The 25,251-nt window shown below is 37.9% G+C and overlaps 1 protein-coding gene across 1 annotated transcript in view; it reads left to right on the plus strand.

Moving 5' to 3' along the window:
- Window positions 1-25,251, plus strand: part of NECTIN3 (nectin cell adhesion molecule 3) — a 485,985-nt gene that overhangs the window by 387,793 nt on the left and 72,941 nt on the right. Inside the window, exons 6-7 of the mRNA XM_053706944.1 lie at window positions 6,208-6,346; window positions 21,237-21,321. Coding sequence (XP_053562919.1) covers window positions 6,208-6,346; window positions 21,237-21,321 — 224 coding nt within the window. The remainder of the gene's footprint in view (window positions 1-6,207; window positions 6,347-21,236; window positions 21,322-25,251) is intronic.

A 25,251-nucleotide genomic window follows, 5' to 3' on the forward strand; every position in this document is an offset into this window, starting at 1 on the left:
TAATGAAGTGTTGAATTTTAAAACGAAAAGTTTGAGATCAAAAAAATTATGTGAAAGTTTGCTTGAATATTTAAGTGTTCTTTGTAGAAGACCAGTGTTCTAACGACGGGGCAGCTCTCTTCAGAAAGAATCAGAAGCAGCACATCATCCTAGATAGGAGCAAAAAGAGGTGCCCAATAGTGTAATAATGTAATAGCCAATGATACGACTAATGAGTACTCCTATATACTCACAAAATAAGTTGCACATCCAGTGCAATATTCAGCAGACCAAGGCTTTAGAGCCGCTCAGCTGACTCAATCTCCCCTAGAATGGGCAGCACACTGTTTCCTCCAAGCGTCTCCCACACCAATCCAAAAGGGACCAAGAAGAAGGGATCCAGGAATCCAAAAATCCATGAGCAAGGTGTCGGTAGGCAATGTCTTTTTTAAAAATCAGTTTAAAACATAAAACAAGCACAGCAACACGTTTCTCAGTGATAACGCCATTTCATTATGCTGTATCGCTCATACCTCACCTTGCTCTTTATAAACAGTTGATATCACATCACAATCCTAGAAATTCACACACCCCTCTCTAGCCGCAGTCTATTGGCTAATCCATCCATGCTAAGGTCTAGCAACAAAACATTGGCGTTATCGCTAAGAAACGCGTTGCTGTGCTTGTTGTGGGAGACGCTTGGAGGAAACCATTTGTGAGCTGAGTGTGCTGCCCATTCTAGGGGAGATTTAGTCAGCCGTGCAGCTCTGAAGCCTCTGTCTGCTGAATATTGCACTGGATGTGCAACTAATTTTGTGAGCATATAGGAGTACTCATTAGTCGTATCATTGATCAAGATGGAGACTATACGCTCTATTCTTCCCTTGGTCTTCCCTTGGTACAAGAGGGTCAGTTCATGACAACCATAAACCTAAAGGATGCATACCTTCATGTTCCCATTCACAGGGGCCATCACAAGTTTCTGAGATTTGCCTTTTTGGACAATCATTCCAGTTTGTGGCCCTTCCATTCGGCCTTGCCACAGCTCCCAGATTTTTTTCAAAGGTTCTGGGGGCTCTTTTAGCTGTGCTTCGATCTCGGGGCATTGCAGTAACACCTTATCTGGACGACATTCTGGTTCAGGCGCCATCTTTTCAACAAGCAGAATCTCATATGGAGATCTTGTTGTCTTTTCTTCGATCCCATGGATGGAAGGTGAATCGGGAAAAAAGTTCTCTGGTTCCAGCTACAAGGGTCATATTTTTGGGGACCAGAATAGACACCCTGTTAATGAAGATTTTTCTGACTCTTGTTTTGTCCTTCAGTCCTCTCCATGGCCATCAGTGGCTCAATGTATGGAGGTAATCGGTCTGATGGTGGCTTCCATGGACATCATTTCTTTGCTCGGTTACATCTCAGACCTCTGCAGTTATGCATTCTCAGACAATGGAACAGGGACTATACGGACCTGTCTCCGCGTGTAGATCTAGATCAGGCGTCAATAAACTCTTCCGTGTTGGCTTTCTCAGGATAATCTCTCCCAGGGTACTTGCTTCAGCAGACCCTCCTGGGTGATTGTGACCACGGATGCCAGCCTTCTAGGTTGGGGAGCAGTATGGGGCTCATTCAAGGCTCAGGGCTTATGGACCCAGGAGGAGTCAGTCCTGCCCATAAACATCTTGGAGCTGAGAGCAATCTTCAATGCTCTTCTGGCCTGGCCTCAGTTAGCCTTAGCCCAGTTTATCAGATTCCAGTCAGACAATATAACCTTGGTGGCCTTACATCAACCACCAGGGGGGAACTTGGAGTTCCTTGGCCATGACAGAGGTGGCCCAAATTATTCAGTGCTTGGAGACCCACAACTGCTGTCTTTCTGCGATCCACATCCCAGGAGTGGACAATCGGGAAGTGGATTTTCTGAGCAGACAGACTTTTCATCCAGGGGAGTGGGAACTTCATTCAGATGTGTTTTCCAGCTTGACCTGCATGCAGAGGCAGCTGGAGTTGGATCTCATTGCTTTTCATAAGAATGCCAAAGTATCGAGATACGGCTCGAGGTCAAGAGATCCGCAGGCATTTCTGATTGTTGCTCTGGCAGTTCCTTGGAACTTCAGTCTAGCATACCTGTTTCCTCTGTTCGCACTTCTTCCAAGAGTCATTGCTCGAATCAAGCAGGAAAGGACGTCTGTAATTCTCATAGCCATCCTTTCCACCTTGGAGACTGCCTCTGAGGAAGGACCTTCTACTTCAGGGTCCCTTCCTTCATCCAAATCTCATTTCTCTGAAGCTGACTGCTTAGAGATTGAACCCCTAGTTTTATCTAAGCGTGGATTTTCAGAGTCGTCATTGAGACCTTGATTCAGGCACCTAAGCCTGTGGCTCACAGGATTTACCATAAGATCTGGCATAAATACTTGTATTGGTGTGAATCCAAAGAATACTCTTGGAGTAAAGTAAGGATTCCTAGGATTTTGTCCCTTCTCCAGGATGGTCTGGAGAAGTGTTTGTCGGTAAGTACTCTAAAGGCTTATATTTCGGCATTGTCTATTTTGTTATATAAACTCTTGGCGGATGTGCCAGGCGTGCAATTTTTTTGTCAGGCCTTGGTTAGAATTCGGCCTGTGTTTAAACCTGTTACTCCTCCATGGAGTCTTAAACTTGTTCTTAAAGTTTTACAACAGGCTCCAGTTGAGCCTATGCATTCTTTAGATATTAGGATGTTATCTTGTTGCTATTTCCTCTGCTCAGAGAGTTTCTGAACTCTCTGCTTTACAGTGTGATTCCCCTTATCTTATATTTCACTCTGATAAGGTGGTTCTGCCTACTAAGTTTGGTTTCCTGCCCAAGGTTGTTTCGGTCAAGAATATTAATCAGGAAATCGTTGTACCTTCTTTGTATCCTAATCCTTCTTCTCACAAAGAACGCTTGTTACATAATCTGGATGTTGTGCGAGCGCTAAAATTTTATTTGCAGGCAACTAAGGACTTTCGTCATTCTTCTGCATTGTTTGTATGCTTTTCTGGGAAATGCAAGGGTCAGAAAGCTACGGCTACCTCACTTTCCCTTTGGCTGAAGAGCGTTATTCGCTTGGCATATGAAGTCTCATATTTTATTCAGACCGTTTATTTTTATATAAACTTTAGGCACCTCTGCACCTTGAGTTACTTCCTTTCTCTCCTTTCCCTTTGGTCGAATGACTGGGGGATTGTGGGTAGTGGAGTGATATTTAGCAGCTTTGCTGTGGTGCACTTTGCCTCCTCCTGCTGGCAAGGAGTGATATTCCCAACAGTAATTGATGATGATCCGTGGACTCACTGTGTCAAGAAAGAAAGAAATTTATCAGGTAAGCAAAAATTTAGTTTTTTTTTCATTTTTATCCCTATATCTACTAGTGCACCAAATATAGAGCAATAATATTGATTGATTTAAAAAGGGTATACAATTTTAATAAAGTTTCTAATTTACTTTTATTATGTAATATTCTTCATTTTCTTGCAGCATTGAAAATAAGCTTTCTGTGTTTTCAGACTCCCATTGAGTTCTATGGCATCTGCAACCTCAAGGGTGGCGGATTGAAAACTAAGTACTCTTAGTCGGAAAAGATGCGAGCGTAAATGTAGAATTTTTAAAACTTAGTGAGAAATTTGAATAGTGTTGATTAGGAGGGCGAATTAACAGAATTCTGCTTGAATACTACTGTTTTCAACTCGCATCGATCTGCGTCGGATTGAGATCGCGGGATTATATATTATGTCACAAATTTCAACATTTGCCGATTTTGACGTTGACGCTTTGATAAATATGCCCAAACATCTTAAAAAAAAAATCTCAATCTGTTTTCTGTAGCTCATTGATAATCCTGTTTTGTTTGTTTTATTAGTTTTTATAACTGTTGGTTCATGGTACTTTCCATTATCAATACACCTCGGGCTAGAGTGAGATGCAAACGGTTTTGAGCTAGCGCAATCGCAATTTTGCAATCCATTTTTGTTCCACTGATATATCAAGTCTGTGAGTATCAACTTTGGAGTTAGAGTTAGTTTTTTGGGATGTTTTTTTTTTTAGATTAGTGTTTTTTTTTGGTTTTTGGACAGCACATACCCAACCAAATGCCCTTTTTGGGCAATGGGTAATTTAGTTGTTTTTTTTAGTTACTTTTTATTATTTTGGGGGATGGGGAGTTGTAATGTTAGAGAGTTTAGTGTGGGGGGTTTTTTAACCAAAAGAGCTGATTGCTTTAGGGCAATGCCCTTCAAAAGGCCCTTTAAAGTGCTATTGGTAGTTTATTTTTATAATAGCATTTTTTTTTATTTAGTTTTTTTAAGGGGTATTAATGAATTATTATTTTTTTGGTAATTTCATTTGTTATTTTTTGTAATGATAGGATTTTTTTTATTTTTTGTAATTTTTTTATGTAATGGTAGTTTTTTAAGGTAAGATTAGGTTTTAATTTAATTTTGCAGGTAAGTTTTTTTTATTTTAAAGTAGTTAGGATTTTTTAAATTAAATTTATGGGTATTGTAATTTGGGTTAAATTAGAGGGTGTTAGGATAGGGGGTTTAGATGATAGTTTATTACTTTGCGTTGTGAGGGGATGGTGATTAAGGTGTTAATATTTTATTTAGGTAGTTTGCGATTTGGGGGGATGGCAGTTTAGGGGTTAATTTATTTAGACAGTTTGAGAAGGAGAAATCTCTAGTGTGGGTCACTGTATGGGATCTATGCTGACTAATATATACGGCCACATGCGTGCAAACAGATTATTGGCAACCTGAGAGAAATACAAGCATGGTTAGGTTGTTAAACATTTGAAAGTAACAGACATTTATATCATTATCATACACAGACTGCAGTATTCGAGTTCATATATTTGCAATTTGTGTGCTGTTTTAGAAAGGCAAATGTAATTTCCCAAAATAGTATGTGAGAATCCTCAGGATATTTAATTTATAGGCAGACAGGAAAACTTCCAGTGCAGTATTTTGTCCCCCTTTCCTGTAATACTATTCTGAAATTGTGAGCTTTTCAGTTCCTTTGGAAAGAAGTGCAGAACACTATTGTATTCCACACAGCCATTAGCTGCACAGCCACATTCTAGTGACCTATTTATAACTGCCCCTAATTGGCCACAGCAGAGAAGGTAACCTAAGTTACAACATGGCAGCTCCCATTCTTTTATAAACACTAAAACTTTACACTTATTTTGTAAATATTTAAACAGCTAATGAAACTACAAAAAATATATCTACATGTTATTCTCAGACTAATCTTTTCTTTGAATGCATCATTCTATCTAGCATTTATTTAATGTTTAATGTCCCATTAAATATATGTTTATGGATTGGGAGGTACAATCTAAACATTTGCTTATAATATTTGCTTAATATTTGTATTAAGCAACAGGAAATACCTACATTGTATAATTCAATCAATACAATCAGATAAGCCTTGCATTTTGAGCAATAGGAGTGTGTTTGACTGAACTAAATGCATAAAAACAGCAATATTTGTTGATCAATTTCAAGATGGTTTTCAGGTATTATATATATATACTTCACCAGCTGGGAAATGGCAAACACCTACCAATACAACCTCCTGGTGCACTGCTAATACCTTCATCCAAACTCAATGTAAATCCCTACTCGACCAATGTATGTGGGAGTACAAAAGCAGGAAAAACACAGGAATGTAGACAACAAGACTTTTATATGCAGAGTAAAATCCAAACAGAAGGCCCTAAGCCATAATGTTTCGGCTCACACGTGAGCCTTTTTCAAATGGTACTCCCCACATACATTTGCCGAGTAGGGGTTTACATTGAGTTGATATATATCTATACTATAAATGTGTTTGTAACGTGTCTGTCGCCGTCGTCGGTTGCACGCAAAAACAAAAGATTGCAGCCAAACACCAGTGTCAACATGCCATGCCTCTCGGTCGCATGCTGTCTGCACTCTCAGACTATCTGTACTGAGGGGTAGTTGGGGCTGTAGTTCAGACAGCAGAGAGGGTGGGCGGGTGTGGCGGGGGCGTGACCGTGCAGGAGCGGGTGTGACAGGGGCATGGTCGGACAGGAGCGGGCATGGCGGGGGCGTGACCGGGCAGGAGCGCGGATGGGTGGGACTGCTGCACTACAGAAAATGACCCGTGTACAGGGGCTTTACCACTAGTATATATATATAAAGTCTTTAATGTTATATTTGAATATGATATCACTTTGCATTTCAGATTCTCCATTAAAGACAACATCTTCGTTGGCAGCAGCTGGAGCAGTGATTGGTACAGTCATTGCACTTTTTCTTATTACAATATTTGGGGTGGTGCTTCTGACCCCTAAGAAAAAGCGGCCTGCATATCTTGACAAAGTGTGAGTATATGTTAAGTACAACAGAATATTTGCAAATTTCAGAAGAGTTGCAGCTAGTTAGATTTTATTTGATGATATAAAAATATCCAAAGAGTAATTTTGGTTTTACAGAATTCTTTATTAAAGGGATATTGAAGGTATGCATTCACTTTAATGAGTAACTTAAAGAAGGATTGTCATACAAGGAATAATGTAAAATATGCATGTTTTGTCCTTAGTCAAGCATGTGTTTTTATTGTTGATGTGCAGGCCCCACAGCCATTTACAGTCTATAGCACCCCAGGCATTATTTGAAAAGGTAGCACACTCTAAAGTGTTCTGTATTGCAATTCTGTTAAGGAACTGGATATATTAAATACTTAATTGTCCCTTTAAATCATGTGTAGATTGTGAGCATCTTATGATGCTTAAGATGACATGCTAGTGCAAAATTTTGTTAGAGACACTCAAACTTTTTTTATGAAACTAAAATAAGTTATGAAATTCGTTTTAATTTAACTGTACATGCTACTCAAATTTACAAAAATTGGTACAAATACACATTCTTAATTATCTATTGAGAAGTGTGGAACAGTCTGTATTAGCTTCAAAGGATCGTGGACAGAAGGTCAGGAATTATCAATATTGAACTAAGATTTTAGAATTATGTCAGAACAAGTGAAACTATTATTATTAAAGGAACAGTCAAGTCCAAAAAAGGGAATGTAATTTTAAACAACTTTCCATTTTACTTTTATCACCAATTTTGCTTTGTTCTCTTCATATTCTTAGTTGAAAGCTAATTCTAGGAGGCTCATATGCTAATTTCTTAGACATTGAAGACTGCCTCTAATCTAAATGCATTTTGACCACTAGAGGGCATTAGTTCATGTGTTTCATATAGATAACATTGAGCTCATGCACCTGAAGCTACCCTGGAGACAGCACTGATTGGTTAAAATGCATGTCTGTCAAAAGAACTGAAATAAGGGGGCAGTTTGCAGAGTTTTAGATAAAAGGTAATCACAGAGGTAAAAAGTGTATTTCTATAACAGTGTTGGTTATGCAAAACTGGGGAATGGGTAATAAAGGGATTATCCTTCTTTTTAAACAACAAAAATTCTGGTGTTGACTGTCCCTTTAATATGTTTTTATTCCTTTTTTGGTAAATAAGGGACATTCACTTGTTACTTGAAAGTCTGACTAGCTTATTATTTTAAAATGTTCACGTTTAAAGGGACAGCCAAGTCCAACAAAAACCTTTCATGATTTAAATAGGCAATGTAATTTTAAACAACTTTCCAATTTACTTTTATCACCAATTTTGCTTTGTTCTCTTGGTATTCTCAGTTGAAAGCTAAACCTAGGAGGTTCATATGCTAATTTCTTAGACCTTGAAAACTGCCTCTAATCTGAATGCATTGAGCTCATGCACGTGAAGTTACCCTGGAGTGAGCACTAATAGGCTAAAATGCAAGTCTGTCAAATGAACTGAAATAAGGGTGCAGTTTGCAGAAGCTTAGATACAAGGTAATCACAGAGCTAAAAAGTGCATTTATATAACAGTGTTGGTTATGCAAAACTGGGGAATGGGTAATAAAGGGATCATCTTTCTTTTTAAACAATAAAAATTCTGGTGTTGAATGTGCCTTTTTAAAGGAATAATAAACAGTATGAGAAGCTAAACGAATGCACATGTCTAATTATTGTTTAACTCTCACAAAAGTTAAACATCTATGTTACTCAAATTTATAAAAAAAATTGTAGCTTCAAGCATTGCAGCTCTTGAGCAGAACACAGATCATTAGCCAGTCAGGGCTAATAGTTGTGGTTAAAGCAGAAAAATAGAGAGAGACTCAACTGGGCTCAGAACAGCTGAAAAAAAAACTTCCTTGCTTTAGTATCTCATTACTCCCAGGGTACAATCTCATCTAACACACTATGCCTTTTACAAAGGAGACATTTCCTGTAGCATATCAGTCTGATCCTGCCAAATGGCAGTACAACAAACCCCAGATGTACGTTTCCATCTCTATGTATGAGTAAGGAGGGACTAAGCAAGGAGGTTTATTGCACACATGCCCTACCCTAGAGGGATGCAACAACACCTCACTGATGAGCCCCATAGAGGTTGAAACGTATGACTGGGGTTTGTTGTTTTCTCTTGTTCAGAGGAGATTTGCCTGGTATTTTGGTGCTGGACTGTCATTTGGCAAGGTCAGACTGATATGCTACAGGAAATTTCTCCTCTGTGATAAGCATTGTGTTCTAAAAGAGATTGTACCCTGGGAGTAAGGAGAGATTAAGCAACAAACTTTATTTCAGCTTCTATTCTGAGCCCAGTTGAGTTCATCTCTCTATTGTTCTGTCTGGTAGTTGTTGTTTGCTACTTTACAATGCTTTGGAGGTACCTATGCCCAGCGACATTTCGATAGACCTTCTCAAGGTCACTAGTATATTATGGAAATTTTGGCCGGTTCTGTTGTTTATGGCACACATTTTTTTTCACACTTTGTTTTATGTTATTTCATTTTGACAAGGTCAGGGGGTCACTCATGTCAAGGATGTTTGTGACATTGCAACACAGGTGACGTCGTTGTTGCTACATTCAGGACTTTTAAATGATTCAACTTGTATAATCTTAAATACAGACATCTCAATGTTTCTTTAATATCCTAATTAAGCTTCTGTCTGTTTCAATAATGTTAATTATAAAATGAATTAAAATTATATTAATAGTTCATTTGCCATGAAATAATATTTTTGGTAAAAGAAAAAAAAATCTGCATTCAAACTCAATAGGCAATTGTTATCATTTATACTCAATTAGATAGATTTTCACGTTGTTTGCTAATGGAAGCTTCTATTAGACTGGAATGGCTTTGAAAAAAGGGGAAAAAAGCATAGGGATTCTGATGGACTGAAATAAGGACCGATATTAGCTGGATATTAGGCAAATACTGATAATTGATTATTATTACACATGTAACAATCCTCTTTTTTTCTTTCAGTAGATATTACTTCAGCAATCAAATATGCATTGGTTCAATATAATATATTTTGTCATCAGAATAGCAATTGTAACCTTGGCAATGTTATAGATAAACAACTTTGTACCAACCATGAAAAAAAAAATGTCACGCTTAAAATAAAGCAGAATTTTGTTTTGTGCAGTAATATTGGAATATTCAAAAGAAAGAGAAGTGCATCAGCACCACCTATGGGTGTAATATGGGTAGGTCAAGTGAATTTGCTGAAAAGTCAAATGTAATCTAAGAAGAGGAAAAGAGTCCCAAAAATCTAACACAAAGTAGAGGATATTTTAAATGTCAATAAATATGCAAATAAAAATAATTACAAATCAAATTAATTAGATAGCTGTGATCATAAAATAAGCAGCGTAATATATTACACTGAGTAACATATGCTAACATAAGCCTATTTAGAAAATCAGCTCCACTGTACAACACCTTCCTGGCATACTTATTCCTAATATATCTGAAATAGAAAACCCCTCCAAAGTCTCCAAACACCAAATGGACAATCACTTAAGAATATTAGCCTCACCCCCTCCCAAAAAAAACACCAAATGTGAGCATTTGCAGTGAGAGTGAGCACGAGCATCATTTTGGGGAGAAGTTTAAGTGTTGGTAGGCTGACCATATTGCCGCTTTAAAAAGGAACACATATGAAAAATACATATGTCAGGGCTGTTTTCAGGGCTGTTTAAAGAAATGATTTGTATAAGAACCCTGACATATGTATTTTTCATATGTGTTCCTTTTTAAAGCGGCAATATGGTCAGCCTAGGTGTTGGGGTGTTATAGCTGGGAGCGTAATGTCAAAGGAGTTAAGGATTTGTGCAAGGCTTGGATGAAGAATAATTTTGGGGGACGAGGGGGAAGAACATAGTGCAAGTTGTAGTGGGATGAGATTATGATTAGGGCACTGGGCAGATACAGAGTTCGCTATATGATATGGATCTTGCTGCAACAAGCTTTAAAGGGCTAGATTACAAGTGTCGCATTAGTTCTATCTCTCAAGCGCAAACACAGCTAGAAGTAAACTTGTAACGTGTGTGGGTTAGCGCATGTATTCCAAGTTGAAAGTAAATAGTTTCTAACTTTAGAACTTCGGATATCTTAACCACGTTAACGATTTCTTCCAAAAGATTTTAATGGAGCGCGCTGCTTAAAAAAATACACTTATCGCTCCCACGCTAACCTGACACCTTGTTAGACCAAGTGCACTCAACCCAACGTGAATTATTCATATTTTATATTCCAATGTTCTTTACATAGAAGATAATGTTCTTTTTATTTTTAAATATATATTTGTGTATATACCTGATGATTTTTTAGTTAAATATCTATACCTATATATATATATATATATATATATATATATATATATATATATATATATAGTAGAATAGAAAACAGCACTCTCTGGACTTAAATTCAAACAGATAGTTTAATAGGTAACGTTTCGGGGAATGCTCCCCTTCATCAGACCAACAACATACAAGTGAAGCAAACATTTAAACATACCTAGACCCCTCCCCCTTGTGAAAAACCGCCAAAAATGGTTGTCATAGCAACCAGCCTTCCAGTGTATAGTAAATACAAAAAGTCAAACAACATATACAACACTGAACCCCAAACCTAAGTAATCCTTATAGCTGGGCAGTTATAAATAGTTGTACTAAACACATCCCTTTTCCAAGCCAATATTACTATATGGAACATAAGATCAACCATAGAGCATACCTGAGTAACAGGCTGTGTGGGCCTATTAAATGCAGCATAAACAATAAACAATAAATAATCATAGAGAATGGGCAGCACCACACAGAGTAATAGCGTAATCGAGAGATGTGTTACAAAGTAGTTCATCAAACCCCATATTTCTATTGTCAAAAAATAAGCATACTACATTATACAACAATTGTACAAAAAGATTATTGCAGTGTTCTCAGTCTACAGTACCTTCAGGGATCATAAATGCCGCGTATAACAAATGCCATAATAATCCAAATGAACTGGATACACCATCCTAGTAACTATAACTCTCCATATGCACAAATACTAAGTAGCAATAGTGGAGATTGCCATACCTAATCGCAACAGTAGCAAAGCTGAGACATCGCGTGAGGCAGAGGAGTAAGCCTCTACAAAGTGTTACAGTCTGCACCGTATCCCTCATAATTAAAGAGGTGCGCATGCGTATCTCATCTGGGCGATCCACCCCTAAGGCACCTATTGGCTGTAGAGGACAAGCCCCTCTATGTGTATGAAATATGACTCTCGAGTACTGGCTTTAACTGTGAACCGGACCCAGCGAAGGTATTTAAATTTAGACACACTAAGGGAAAGATGTGAACAATATATGGAGAAAAGTATATTTAACCCCATAAGTTCATATGTACCTCTAATTACTGGGTGCCTAAGTCCTTATTATGTGTACACCCCAGGCAAATGATAAAGTGAGGGAAATTTACTTATCCTCAGAGTTCGCTTAAGGATTATGCGCAAGATATCCTGGTTCTGTTATATGTGATCCAGTGTAACGGTACATAGACACAGAGCTAAAGGGAGAATTAATACAAATAGGTTAAACAGATATTGTGATAAAAATGCCGACTGGATCGCATAGTCCAATATCTAGCATGGGGGGTGAGGAAAAAATTGTACACGGAATGGTTAAGCCCTGGTAATCCATAGTCAATTGTCACTTGTGCCAACAAGGGGAGTACTACCCATATAGTCGGCAAGCAGGGATAGGGCAAAAATCAACGTAAAATAGGCATTAAAGGGGGTGACTACTATTAAAAATATCCAATCAGATAAACAACAATGGGAGAGAGTCATATCATATCGTGAGAGATCATAAAAAACAATGCCAGTCTATACCCATATTCAGACCTCTGGGGTGTATGGTATCCAATTTGAAGATCCACTCCGCTTCTTTTTGTAGAAGACAAATGTCCCTATCACCACCCCTAGGCAGAGGGGGTACATGATCAATGAGCTTGAATCTAAGGTCAGAAACAGAGTGACCCATTTCCATGAAATGTCTGGCCACCGGTTGGTCACTCTTCCCTTTTTCAATAGCAGTTCGAATCGCACTCCTATGGTTGGCCATTCTCTTTTTGATGTCGTCCGAGGTTTTACCGATATAAAAAAGGCCACAGCTGCAATTCAACATATACACCACAAATTTCGTGGTGCATGTTAGATAGTGCTTAATCTTGTAGGTTGTATTGTTGTGTGGGTGTCTGAACTGTTTGCATTGCAACATAGAATTGCATGTTACACAACTAGGACATTTGTAAGATCCCCTCTTGGTAATTGGTGTTACTTTATTATAGCTGTCAGTGGGGTCTGTTTTCATCAGAATGTCCTTTAGGTTCCTTCCCATTTTGTATCCAATCCTAGGTGGTCCATAGTGCCGATAGGGTAATGATGGGTCAGTCTGGATGATCTCCCATTTTTCTTTTAAAGTTGCCCCCAGTGTCCTTGTGCTGGGAGTGTATGACGTGATAAAGTTCATTCTCTTCTGGTTGTCTTGTTTAATAATCTCCATATTCACCTGTGACCTTGCTTCCTTTACAATGTTATTTTTGTATCCCCTGCTGTAAAATCTTGACTCCATTTCATTTAATTGTACCTCCTTCCTTTCAGCTGTAGTATTATTGCGGCAGACTCTCAGCATTTGTGCCCTGGGTATTGCTTTTATTAGCGATCTTGGATGATAGCTGGAGGCGTGTAACAGTGTATTCCTGTCAGTGGTCTTTTTAAAAAGAGTAGTTCCAAGTCTATTGTCAACCTTAAAGATCCTTAGATCCAGGAAGTCCACTTCATTATAACTGGAAACCTCTTTAAGTTGGACTGGACCCCCTATTTCATTCAGGGAAGTGACCCATTCACCAAAGGATTCAATCGTTCCTCTCCAAATTACCACGATATCGTCAATGTACCGCTTGTAAAAAAGTATCTGTGTGTTGTCATATACCTTGAATATGCTTTCCTCAACATACTCCATATATAGATTTGCAAACACGGGGGCCATGTTCGAACCCATGGCTGTCCCCATGAGTTGCAGGTAGAATCTTCTCTCAAACCTAAAATAGTTCAATTTGAGACAAAGTGATAGAATCTCAACAGTAAAACTGGTTGGTGGTCCCACATATGGGCACTTATCAAGGCAGTTGGTGATAATCTCCATCCCTTTCTCATGAGGTATAATGGTATACAGACTTGTGACGTCGAGGCTGGCAAGCACGTCACCTGGTTGTATGTCAGTCAGTGTAGAGAGGTCCGTGATAAGGGCAGAGGAGTCCCGTAAGTAGGACCGCATGTTCACCACTAGGGGTTGTAGTAGAGAGTCAACAAACTTTGCCAGGGGTTGCAGCAATGATCCCCGTGCTGAAACAATGGGGCGCCCAGGTGGTTGTATTAACTGTTTGTGTATTTTTGGTAACGTATATAGTATTGGTCTCACTGGGTGGTCTGTAGTCAACCAATCTTTTGTGGTTGAATCTATCCAATTTAAACGTGCTGCATGTTCAATAACAGAATCAATTTGTGTCTTATATTTAATGGTCGGATCACTGGGTAAAGGCATATAGGTAGAAGTGTCCGATAACTGTCTGTCAATTTCTGCTTTGTAATCCTGGTAGTCCTGCAGGACAACTACACCACCCTTGTCCGCTGGGCGTATGACTATAGTAGAGTCATTCCTGAGGGTTTGTACCGCCTCCCAATCGTTTGCTGTCATGTTGTTTCTGCTGGGCCCATGTTCCCCCTGTCTTAATCTTTGTTGTACAATGCGAGTATAAGTTTTGATGCTTGCATTGGTTGTTGGGGGTTCAAACTTACTGGGTTTCTTAAAAGGGTGTCTGCTATCTTCCAACTCTTTGCCCTGGAAAAAATCTCCCAATTTCAATTGTCTTTGGAAGCGCATAGTATCAATATATGCAGCCTGTTACTCAGGTATGCTCTATGGTTGATCTTATGTTCCATATAGTAATATTGGCTTGGAAAAGGGATGTGTTTAGTACAACTATTTATAACTGCCCACCTATAAGGATTACTTAGGTTTGGGGTTCAGTGTTGTATATGTTGTTTGACTTTTTGTATTTACTATACACTGGAAGGCTGGTTGCTATGACAACCATTTTTGGTGGTTTTTCACAAGGGGGAGGGGTCTAGGTATGTTTAAATGTTTGCTTCACTTGTATGTTGTTGGTCTGATGAAGGGGAGCATTCCCCGAAATGTTACCTATTAAACTATCTGTTTGAATTTAAGTCCAGAGAGTGCTGTTTTCTATTCTACTACATATCACCTACTCTAGCACCCTGGCCCTTGGAGAAATTGTTTGTGAGAGTGCAACTGACTCATTTTGCTTATTATTCACCATTCTGATGCACCCACCAGGGAATTGTACTTCGGATCCTTCACTCTGTTGTATTACCGGACTTGTGTTCTTATCTCATATCATCACCATGGTGTGGATGTTTCACTGGTGACGTGTTTTTTCACTACTAAAGCAACAATGGAACACATTGAACCCACACAGGCCACAGCGACCATCCCAGCAGATGTTGAAGGTGCAGAAACACTATCCATGAGTGACTTGGATGCAGCAAGGATTTTGTTTGACACCATTCTACCTGAGGATCCAGCTGAAAATGCCATGACCGTATATAACCAACTGATCAAATTAAAGAAGAAGGAGGTAGATCTTAAATTACATGGCATCTACCTGTCAGAATACCACAGAAAAAGACTGATACCAAGGGGCTTTAGGATGAATAATGTACCCACTATAGGCAGACAAAACTCTGATTTCTGCAGGAAATGGGTGGCTATATTGAACAAATGCTCCTTGGATTTAATTCTGCTAGTGGTGGAGGAAGTTAGGAGCCAGATGCAGAAGACAAAAGAAGATATCAGTACTCTGGAGGAAGTTAAAAGCCATATCCTAACACAAGATAAGTCAGAAAATTGGATGGAAAAGATCAATACCCAACTACGTGAATATAACAATGCCCTAATTGCCTTTAAAAATAAAAAGCTGGGTTATGTTATGGAGGACTATAAGGATAAGAAAGTGTATCGGTGGACACTCGGACCTGTTGAAAGAGCACAATACCAACCAAGAAGACAAAGGAGGTTCAGAACGTATGCACACCGACAACTGAATACTGTGGACTCTAGCTCTGGCTCAGACACTGAATACTCAAGTGATCGTCCACAGGAGACAGAGAATCAACACAATGCACAGCCTTTTTTAGGCATTACTACCCGCTCCAGAGGAAGGGGCGAAGACCACATACACGCAGGGGCGGCTTTTGGAAGAAGACCCCCGTTACCATGCAGAAGGAGGAGGATGTGACTGTCAATCTTAGCCAACATATTCTAAATGACGATGAGAGGAGAGTACTCATGAAGGGCCTCTCTTTTGTACCCACAACTAAACCTGATGATTTCACTGCATATATTGATACTATGCGCTTCCAAAGACAATTGAAATTGGGAGATTTTTTCCAGGGCAAAGAGTTGGAAGATAGCAGACACCCTTTTAAGAAACCCAGTAAGTTTGAACCCCCAACAACCAATGCAAGCATCAAAACTTATACTCGCATTGTACAACAAAGATTAAGACAGAGGGAACATGGGACCAGCAGAAACAACATGACAGCAAACGATTGGGAGGCGGTACAAACCCTCAGGAATGACTCTACTATAGTCATAAGCCCAGCGGACAAGGGTGGTGCAGTTGTCCTGCAGGACTACCAGGATTACAAAGCAGAAATTGACAGACAGTTATCGGACACTTCTAACTATATGCATGATCCGACCATTAAATATAAGACACAAATTGATTCTGTTATTGAACATGCAGCACGTTTAAATTGGATAGATTCAACCACAAAAGATTGGTTGACTACAGACCACCCAGTGAGACCAATACTATATACGTTACCAAAAATACACTAACAGTTAATACAACCACCTGGGCGCCCCATTGTTTCAGCACGGGGATCATTGCTACAACCCCTAGTGGTGAACATGCGGTCCTACTTACGGGACTCCTCTGCCCTTATCACGGACCTCTCTACACTGACTGACATACAACCAGGTGACGTGCTTGCCAGCCTCGACGTCACAAGTCTGTATACCATTATACCTCATGAGAAAGGGATGGAGATTATCACCAACTGCCTTGATAAGTGCCCATATGTGGGACCACCAACCAGTTTTATTGTTGAGATTCTATCCCTTTGTCTCAAATTGAACTATTTTAGGTTTGAGAGAAGATTCTACCTGCAACTCATGGGGACAGCCATGGGTTCGAACATGGCCCCCGCGTTTGCAAATCTATATATGGAGTATGTTGAGGAAAGCATATTCAAGGTATATGACAACACACAGATACTTTTTTACAAGCGGTACATTGACGATATCATGGTAATTTGGAGAGGAACGATTGAATCCTTTGGTGAATGGGTCACTTCCCTGAATGAAATAGGGGGTCCAGTCCAACTTAAAGAGGTTTCCAGTTATAATGAAGTGGACTTCCTGGATCTAAGGATCTTTAAGGTTGACAATAGACTTGGAACTACTCTTTTTAAAAAGACCACTGACAGGAATACACTGTTACACGCCTCCAGCTATCATCCAAGATCGCTCATAAAAGCAATACCCAGGGCACAAATGCTGAGAGTCTGCCGCAATAATACTACAGCTGAAAGGAAGGAGGTACAATTAAATGAAATGGAGTCAAGATTTTACAGCAGGGGATACAAAAATAACATTGTAAAGGAAGCAAGGTCACAGGTGAATATGGAGATTATTAAACAAGACAACCAGAAGAGAATGAACTTTATCACGTCATACACTCCCAGCACAAGGACACTGGGGGCAACTTTAAAAGAAAAATGGGAGATCATCCAGACTGACCCATCATTACCCTATCGGCACTATGGACCACCTAGGATTGGATACAAAAGGGGAAGGAACCTAAAGGACATTCTGATGAAAACAGACCCCACTGACAGCTATAATAAAGTAACACCAATTACCAAGAGGGGATCTTACAAATGTCCTAGTTGTGTAACATGCAATTCTATGTTGCAATGCAAACAGTTCAGACACCCACACAACAATACAACCTACAAGATTAAGCACTATCTAACATGCACCACGAAATTTGTGGTGTATATGTTGAATTGCAGCTGTGGCCTTTTTTATATCGGTAAAACCTCGGACGACATCAAAAAGAGAATGGCCAACCATAGGAGTGCGATTTGAACTGCTATTGAAAAAGGGAAGAGTGACCAACCGGTGGCCAGACATTTCATGGAAATGGGTCACTCTGTTTCTGACCTTAGATTCAAGCTCATTGATCATGTACCCCCTCTGCCTAGGGGTGGTGATAGGGACACTCGTCTTCTACAAAAAGAAGCGGAGTGGATCTTCAAATTGGATACCATACACCCCAGAGGTCTGAATATGGGTATAGACTGGCATTGTTTTTTATGATCTCTCACGATATGATATGACTCCCATTGTTGTTTATCTGATTGGATATTTTTAATAGTAGTCACCCCCTTTAATGCCTATTTTACATTGATTTTTGCCCTATCCCTGCTTGCCGACTATATGGGTAGTACTCCCCTTGTTGGCACAAGTGACAATTGACTATGGATTACCAGGGCTTAACCATTCCGTGTACAATTTTTTCCTCACCCCCCATGCTAGATATTGCACTATGCGATCCAGTCGGCATTTTTATCACAATATCTGTTTAACCTATTTGTATTAATTCTCTCTTTAGCTCAGAGTCTATGTACCGTTACACTGGATCACATATAACAGAACCAGGATATCTTGCGCATAATCCTTAAGCGAACTCTGAGGATAAGTAAATTTCCCTCACTTTATCATTTGCCTGGGGTGTACACATAATAAGGACTTAGGCACCCAGTAATTAGAGGTACATATGAACTTATGGGGTTAAATATACTTTTCTCCATATATTGTTCACATCTTTCCCTTAGTGTGTCTAAATTTAAATACCTTCGCTGGGTCCGGTTCACAGTTAAAGCCAGTACTCGAGAGTCATATTTCATACACATAGAGGGGCTTGTCCTCTACAGCCAATAGGTGCCTTAGGGGTGGATCGCCCAGATGAGATACGCATGCGCACCTCTTTAATTATGAGGGATACGGTGCAGACTGTAACACTTTGTAGAGGCTTACTCCTCTGCCTCACGCGATGTCTCAGCTTTGCTACTGTTGCGATTAGGTATGGCAATCTCCACTATTGCTACTTAGTATTTGTGCATATGGAGAGTTATAGTTACTAGGATGGTGTATCCAGTTCATTTGGATTATTATGGCATTTGTTATACGCGGCATTTATGAAATATGGGGTTTGATGAACTACTTTGTAACACATCTCTCAATTACGCTATTACTCTGTGTGGTGCTGCCCATTCTCTATGATTATTTATTGTTTATTGTTTATGCTGCATTTAATAGGCCCACACAGCCTGTTACTCAGGTATGCTCTATGGTTGATCTTATGTTCCATATAGTAATATTGGCTTGGAAAAGGGATGTGTTTAGTACAACTATTTATAACTGCCCAGCTATAAGGATTACTTAGGTTTGGGGTTCAGTGTTGTATATGTTGTTTGACTTTTTGTATTTACTATACACTGGAAGGCTGGTTGCTATGACAACCATTTTTGGTGGTTTTTCACAAGGGGGAGGGGTCTAGGTATGTTTAAATGTTTGCTTCACTTGTATGTTGTTGGTCTGATGAAGGGGAGCATTCCCCGAAATGTTACTTATTAAACTATCTGTTTGAATTTAAGTCCAGAGAGTGCTGTTTTCTATTCTACTACATATCACCTACTCTAGCACCCTGGCCCTTGGAGAAATTGTTTGTGAGAGTGCAACTGACTCATTTTGCTTATATATATATATATATATACACACATACACATTATATATATATATATATATATATATATACACACAAACATATACATACACACACAAATATATATATATATATACGTATATATACACACATACACACAAACATAATTTTAATTGTTCGAATCCTATAATATAAGATTTTGGTTAATATTAATTGTTTATATTAGCTGTTCCCTTTGGAATGGTAACAAATCCAAATCCAATATTCATTTGAACCGAATGTCTACATTTGGCCGAACCGAACGTTTTAAAAAATCTGAAACTAATCTTTCGGACAAAACTATTTTTGTTGCCCTTGCACCTGTCATAATAGTATTTACATTTAAATGATTAAACTGTAAGGAAAGAAAATGAGGTATCTTGGAAACATTTGGAATTAGTATGTAAACAATGTCAAATTATTATAATAATGCTAAATGTAACAAAAATAATAACGACTTTTTTTTACATTACAATAATGTTACAGTGTTTGTATGTGATTGCTTATTCAATTTTTTTTTTATTCAGAACAAGTAAACCTGACAAGCCTAGATCCTATGCACTTTGTTATAAATTACACAAACTTTAGTCTCTACCTCTTAGATTGTAAATTTGCTATGAAGCAGGTTCCTGTCACAGTCTTTCTCAATCTTGTCTTTATTTTACCTAACACATGATTTTTGAACCTGATGAAATTCACATTATTTAATTACAGTGTACTTTATGTGAGTCACTACATAATAGCAGCGTGTGATCGCTGGCGTTAGTCTGTGAGTTTCTGACCCCAGCTACTATAACATTGGTACCTGTGTTGCATAGACACAAGTAATGTAGCACATTAAAGGGATAGTCTAGTCAAAATTAAACTTTTATGATTCAGATTAGAACTTTCTAATTTACTCATATCAAATTTTCTTTATTCTCTTGGTTTTTTTATTTGAAAAGCAAGAATGTAAGCATATGAAGTGTCTCATTTTTGGTTCAGCACTTGGGTAGTAACACTTTCTGATTGGTGTCTAAATGTAGCCACTAATCAGCAAGTGCTACCCAGGTGCTAAACCAAAAATGGGCCGGCTCCTAAACTTACATTCAAATAAAGATACCAAGAGAACAAAAACAAATTGATAATTGGATTAAATTAGAAAGTTGCTTAAAATGACACGCTCTATCTGAATCATGAAAGTTTAATTTAGACTAGACTATTCCTTTAACCCTAACTGCAACTCCTCCCCCAGCTGTCAACCCTTATTGTGGTTTACCAGATCCAACTTCCACAATTAACCCTGACAGGAAATTGGAGATTATAATTATCTTTTTGTCCTTCATTCAGGTACCCAGACTTCTTTGGACAATTGTATTGGTTCTGAAAGAGTTATGGATAATGGGCATAGGTATTAGTCTGTATCTTTGAAAATAATACCTTTTTAATACTAGGGCTGTTGTTTTATCATGACTTAGATATAAGTAGGTCCTAGCTGAACTGTTACATAAGTAGCCACTTGGTAGTAACTGCATTTATTATCTTATGAAGGCCAAATCTGGCAAATATATTTAGATGTGACTTCTTATATCTGATTTATTTCTCAATGTCATGTTCAAGGACAAACATATTGCACTTTTTACCTAAACTAAACCCCAGGCTAGCTATTCTCCAATTAATTGTGAAGGTTGGTAGGAAATGGGCTAGATATAGGAGTAGCCTTCACTGATGGGGGAATTACGTGCATTGTATATATGTAGAGGCCTCCTGGGGTTTTCTACCTATTTCAGGAAGGTTCAATCCTAGAAAAACTCCAGTACTAAATATGACACCATTTTTATTATGAAGAATATAATTTATCAGTATTGACTGTAGTAAAAGTAGAAGCTATTTACAGAAATGTAGTGCTTTAACATGTATTTTTTATCTGCACAGTATAGAACTTCCACCAATGCACAGATCATGCCCAGTCTTGGAAGATCAGTCTATTGCTGCACCTGTAAGAGAATATCATTATAAAGTAGGTATTCCTTTCAATGGTTCCTAATGTTTTGTTAGTTTCTTAAGTCATCATGCACACTCCTTGGCTAGTAGTGATTGGCTGTTTTTTCTAAAGTTTGCACCTACTTGTTATATGATTATATTAATGTGCTGTTGCATACTTAACCCCTTAATGACCACAATGTACTCTGTATGTCACTGGTCGTTAAGGGTTTTTTCAGGACATAATAGCACAAGTCTAGCAAGAACACACTATTAATATACTCCCTCCAGCAGGCTTTGTGGAATAGAGCAGTTTCAACGCTGGTGGCAAGACAGCGCTATAAAACAATCAAGTCCCAAAAAAAGGCCAGTGACATACAGGGTACGTCGCTGGTCCTTAAGGGGTTAAAGGGACAGTACACTGTACAATTGTTTTTCCATTAATGTATTTTAAATGACTTGTTATACCAACTGCAGAGTATAAAGTATTTGAGAAATTCCATTTTCATGCTTATTTGTGTATATGAAGTAGCTGATTTTGTGCTTTGAAACCACAGCCTATTACAATGGGTTGAACTTAAAGGTGATATCAGATCTCATTATGTTCTAAGTTTGAGTAAACAGACTTGCTTCCTTATCTTTTATTTGGCTGGAACACCAAAGCTCAATACATAGAGAGAACAATGGAAAATTATCATTTTATTACTTAACTATCCAGCATCCTACTGAGAGTGTAATCTCTTCTGCTGGCTGTGTATACTTAGGCTATTCAATACCCTATACTCCAGTATTAATTTGTTCAGTGTAGGTGGTGGTACCACAGGCTAAATCAGCTATTTCAAATGTTGAAATAGGAGTAAGGGAGCTACTTGTATCCAATTTAATATACTCTAGCAGGTTAAAAGGATCATTGGGAATAATTTAAAGGGGAGAAGTTTTTTGGGTGAACTGTCCCTTTAAATATGTTTGTAAATATTTAGCCAAACTAAAGATAAAAAACTAATTGTGCAAATATCTTTAAGAGATACTGGTACCATTATCAAACAGAATTAAAGGGAAAGAAAACCCCAAAATTTTCTTTAATGATTTGGATAGAACCAACCATTTTAAACAAAAAAATCCAATGTACTTCTACTATCAAATTTGCTTAATTATCTTGTTATCCTTTGCTGAAGGAACATCATTGCACTACTGGCAGCTAGATGAACATATCTAGTTAGCTAATCACAAGAGACAAATGTGTGCAGACACCAATCAGCAGCTAGCTCCCACTAGTGTAGGATATGTGCATATTATTTTTCAGCAAGGGATACCAAGAGAACAAAGCACATTTGAAAATGGAAGTGAATTTAAAAGTGTCTTAAAATCACATGCTCTATCTGAATCATGCAAGTTAAATATTGCCTTTCCTATCCCTTTAAAATATTCAAAGTAGGTGAAATTAAAAATAATAATTGCAATCAAATTAATTATTTTATGAGTTTTACAATACAAATGTGGACACTGCATAAAAATGAAAGCTTAAATATATGAACAGGAAAAAATATGTACACAAACCTTAACATTATTTGTTAAAAGCATATAATACGTATGTAAGCATCAAAATAACCCATATTAAACTGGGGACCAAAAACTATGTTTTAAAAGGTCTAAAATATTCATACAAGTATACATATTATTATACTAGCCCTCAAGATCACAAGTGTCTTTCAAGATGAAAATAGGAACTCAGATGAAAGACAGACTTGTGTGGTTTTGAAAGCAGTCCAACAAATTTCTGTATGAAAACGTTGTGTGTGGTAGTTTATTGAAAATTATTAGTCTATTAAAAAATGATTATTATTATCAGATTTACTTAAAGGGACAGTCTAGTCCAAAATAAACTTTTATGATTCAGATAGGGCATGTAATTTTAAACAACTTTCCAATTTACTTTAATCACCAATGTTGCTTTGTTCTCTTGGTATTCTTAGTTAAAAGCTAAACCTAGGAGGTTCATATGCTAATTTCTTTGACCTAGAAGGCTGCCTCTTATCTGAATGCATTTTGACAGATTTTCACCACTAGAGGGTGTTAGTTCATGTGTGTCATATAGATAACATTGTGCTCATGCACGTGGAGTTACCTAGGAGCCAGCACTGATTGGCTAAAATGCAAGTCTGTCAAAAGAACTGAAATAAGGGGGCAGTTTGCAGAGGCTTACATAGATACGAGGTAAAAAGGGTATTAATATAACTGTGTTGGTTATGGAAAACTCGGAAGGGTAATAAAGGAATTATGCTGGGTGTAGACTGTCCCTTTAATTCTCTTGGTATCTTTTGATAAAGGAGCAGCAATGCACTACTAGCTGAACACATCTGGTGAGCCAATGACAAGGCATATATTTGCATCCACCAATCACCAGCTGGCAACCAGTAATGCAGTGCTTCTCCTGAGCCTACCTTAGGTATACTCTTCAAGAAAGGATACCAATAATACAAAATATATATAAAAATAGAAGTAAATTGAAAAGTTGTTTAAAATTGCATGCTCTATCTTACTCATGAAAGATTAAATTTGGCCTTATTGTCCCATTAAGCTTGACTATAAAAATAGTTTACATTAGATATAATTAAAAATGCATGTAATTATTAATGTTATAGTAATGTGGGTTCACCCAGTTATATATTGGTATGGATGCTGCCACTTTTAGATTTAAGAAATAGTGATTATTAAATATGCCCCAATATCATTAAAGGGACATGAAACTCAAAATGTTTCTTTCATGAATCAGAGCATACAGTACTACTGCCATTCCAGACGATAAATATATCGTCAATATATCTGGACCAGTGGAGAATTTTATCCATGTCATTTCTGTGTTCATCCCTGGAAACCACACAGCTCTCCCACCATCCCAGATATAAATTGGCATACGTTGGAGCACAGGAAGTACCCATTGTTGTCCCACATGTTTGTAAGTAAAACCTATTGTCAAACACAAAATAGTTGTGTCAATACAAACATGAGGAGGTCAATAAGGAATCCCTTAGTAATATCAGACATACTATCCACTTTCTGCAAAAAAACACTCCACTGCTCTAATCCCCCATTCAGTTTGTATACTGCTGTATAAGGATTCATCATCACAAAACACCAGTATTGCTGTGTCAGGGATATATAGATCTTTCAGTTTTGTAATCATATGTGCAGAATGTCTGGTGTATGAAGGGATTTCTAATATTAAGTTTGATAATCTAGCGTCAATGTATTTACAAGCTTTTTTTGTCAAAGGGACATGAAACCCAATTTATGTTTTATCGTGATTTAGAAAAAGCATGACATTTTAAACAACTTTCTAATTTACTTCTATTATCTAATTTTCTTCATTCTCTTGAAATACTTTGCTGAAAAGAATGTCTAGCTGCTGGTTGGTTGCTGCACATAGATGTCTTGTGGGATTGGCTCACTCATATGCATTGCTATTTTTTCAACAAAGGATATCTAAAGAATGAAGCAAATTAGATTATAGAAGTAAATTGGAATGCAAATTGGAATTGTATTCTCTACTTGAATGATGAAAGAAAAGTTTTGGGTTTAGTGTCCCTTTAATGAGTCATTTCCGGAAATAATAAGTCTTCCTGGGGTACTCACTATTTTTATGAATTTTGGGCAATAAGTAAAAAGTGGCAGTTTTTAGAAACTGAACAGTAAAAAAATAATTTTCAGTATCATCTATTGCTCCTAAGTTATGTCCCTCTTGAAACAAACCATTATACTTTTTTTATAATTCTTGATATTAGATAATTGTCTTGAGGCTTCATCGGTGTACAGATCGGACGGCCATATTACGATATTGCCCCCTTTGTCACTTTGTTTGATCCGTACATCCGACCATTGTGTCATTTATTTTAGTGTTTCCCTTTCACTCCTCTTTAAATTAGTTTTTTTTAGTGCAATGCATTGATAGTATGTCATTGAATACCAA

This window comes from Bombina bombina, chromosome 3 (genome assembly GCF_027579735.1).
Source record: "Bombina bombina isolate aBomBom1 chromosome 3, aBomBom1.pri, whole genome shotgun sequence".
Lineage (NCBI taxonomy): Eukaryota > Metazoa > Chordata > Amphibia > Anura > Bombinatoridae > Bombina > Bombina bombina.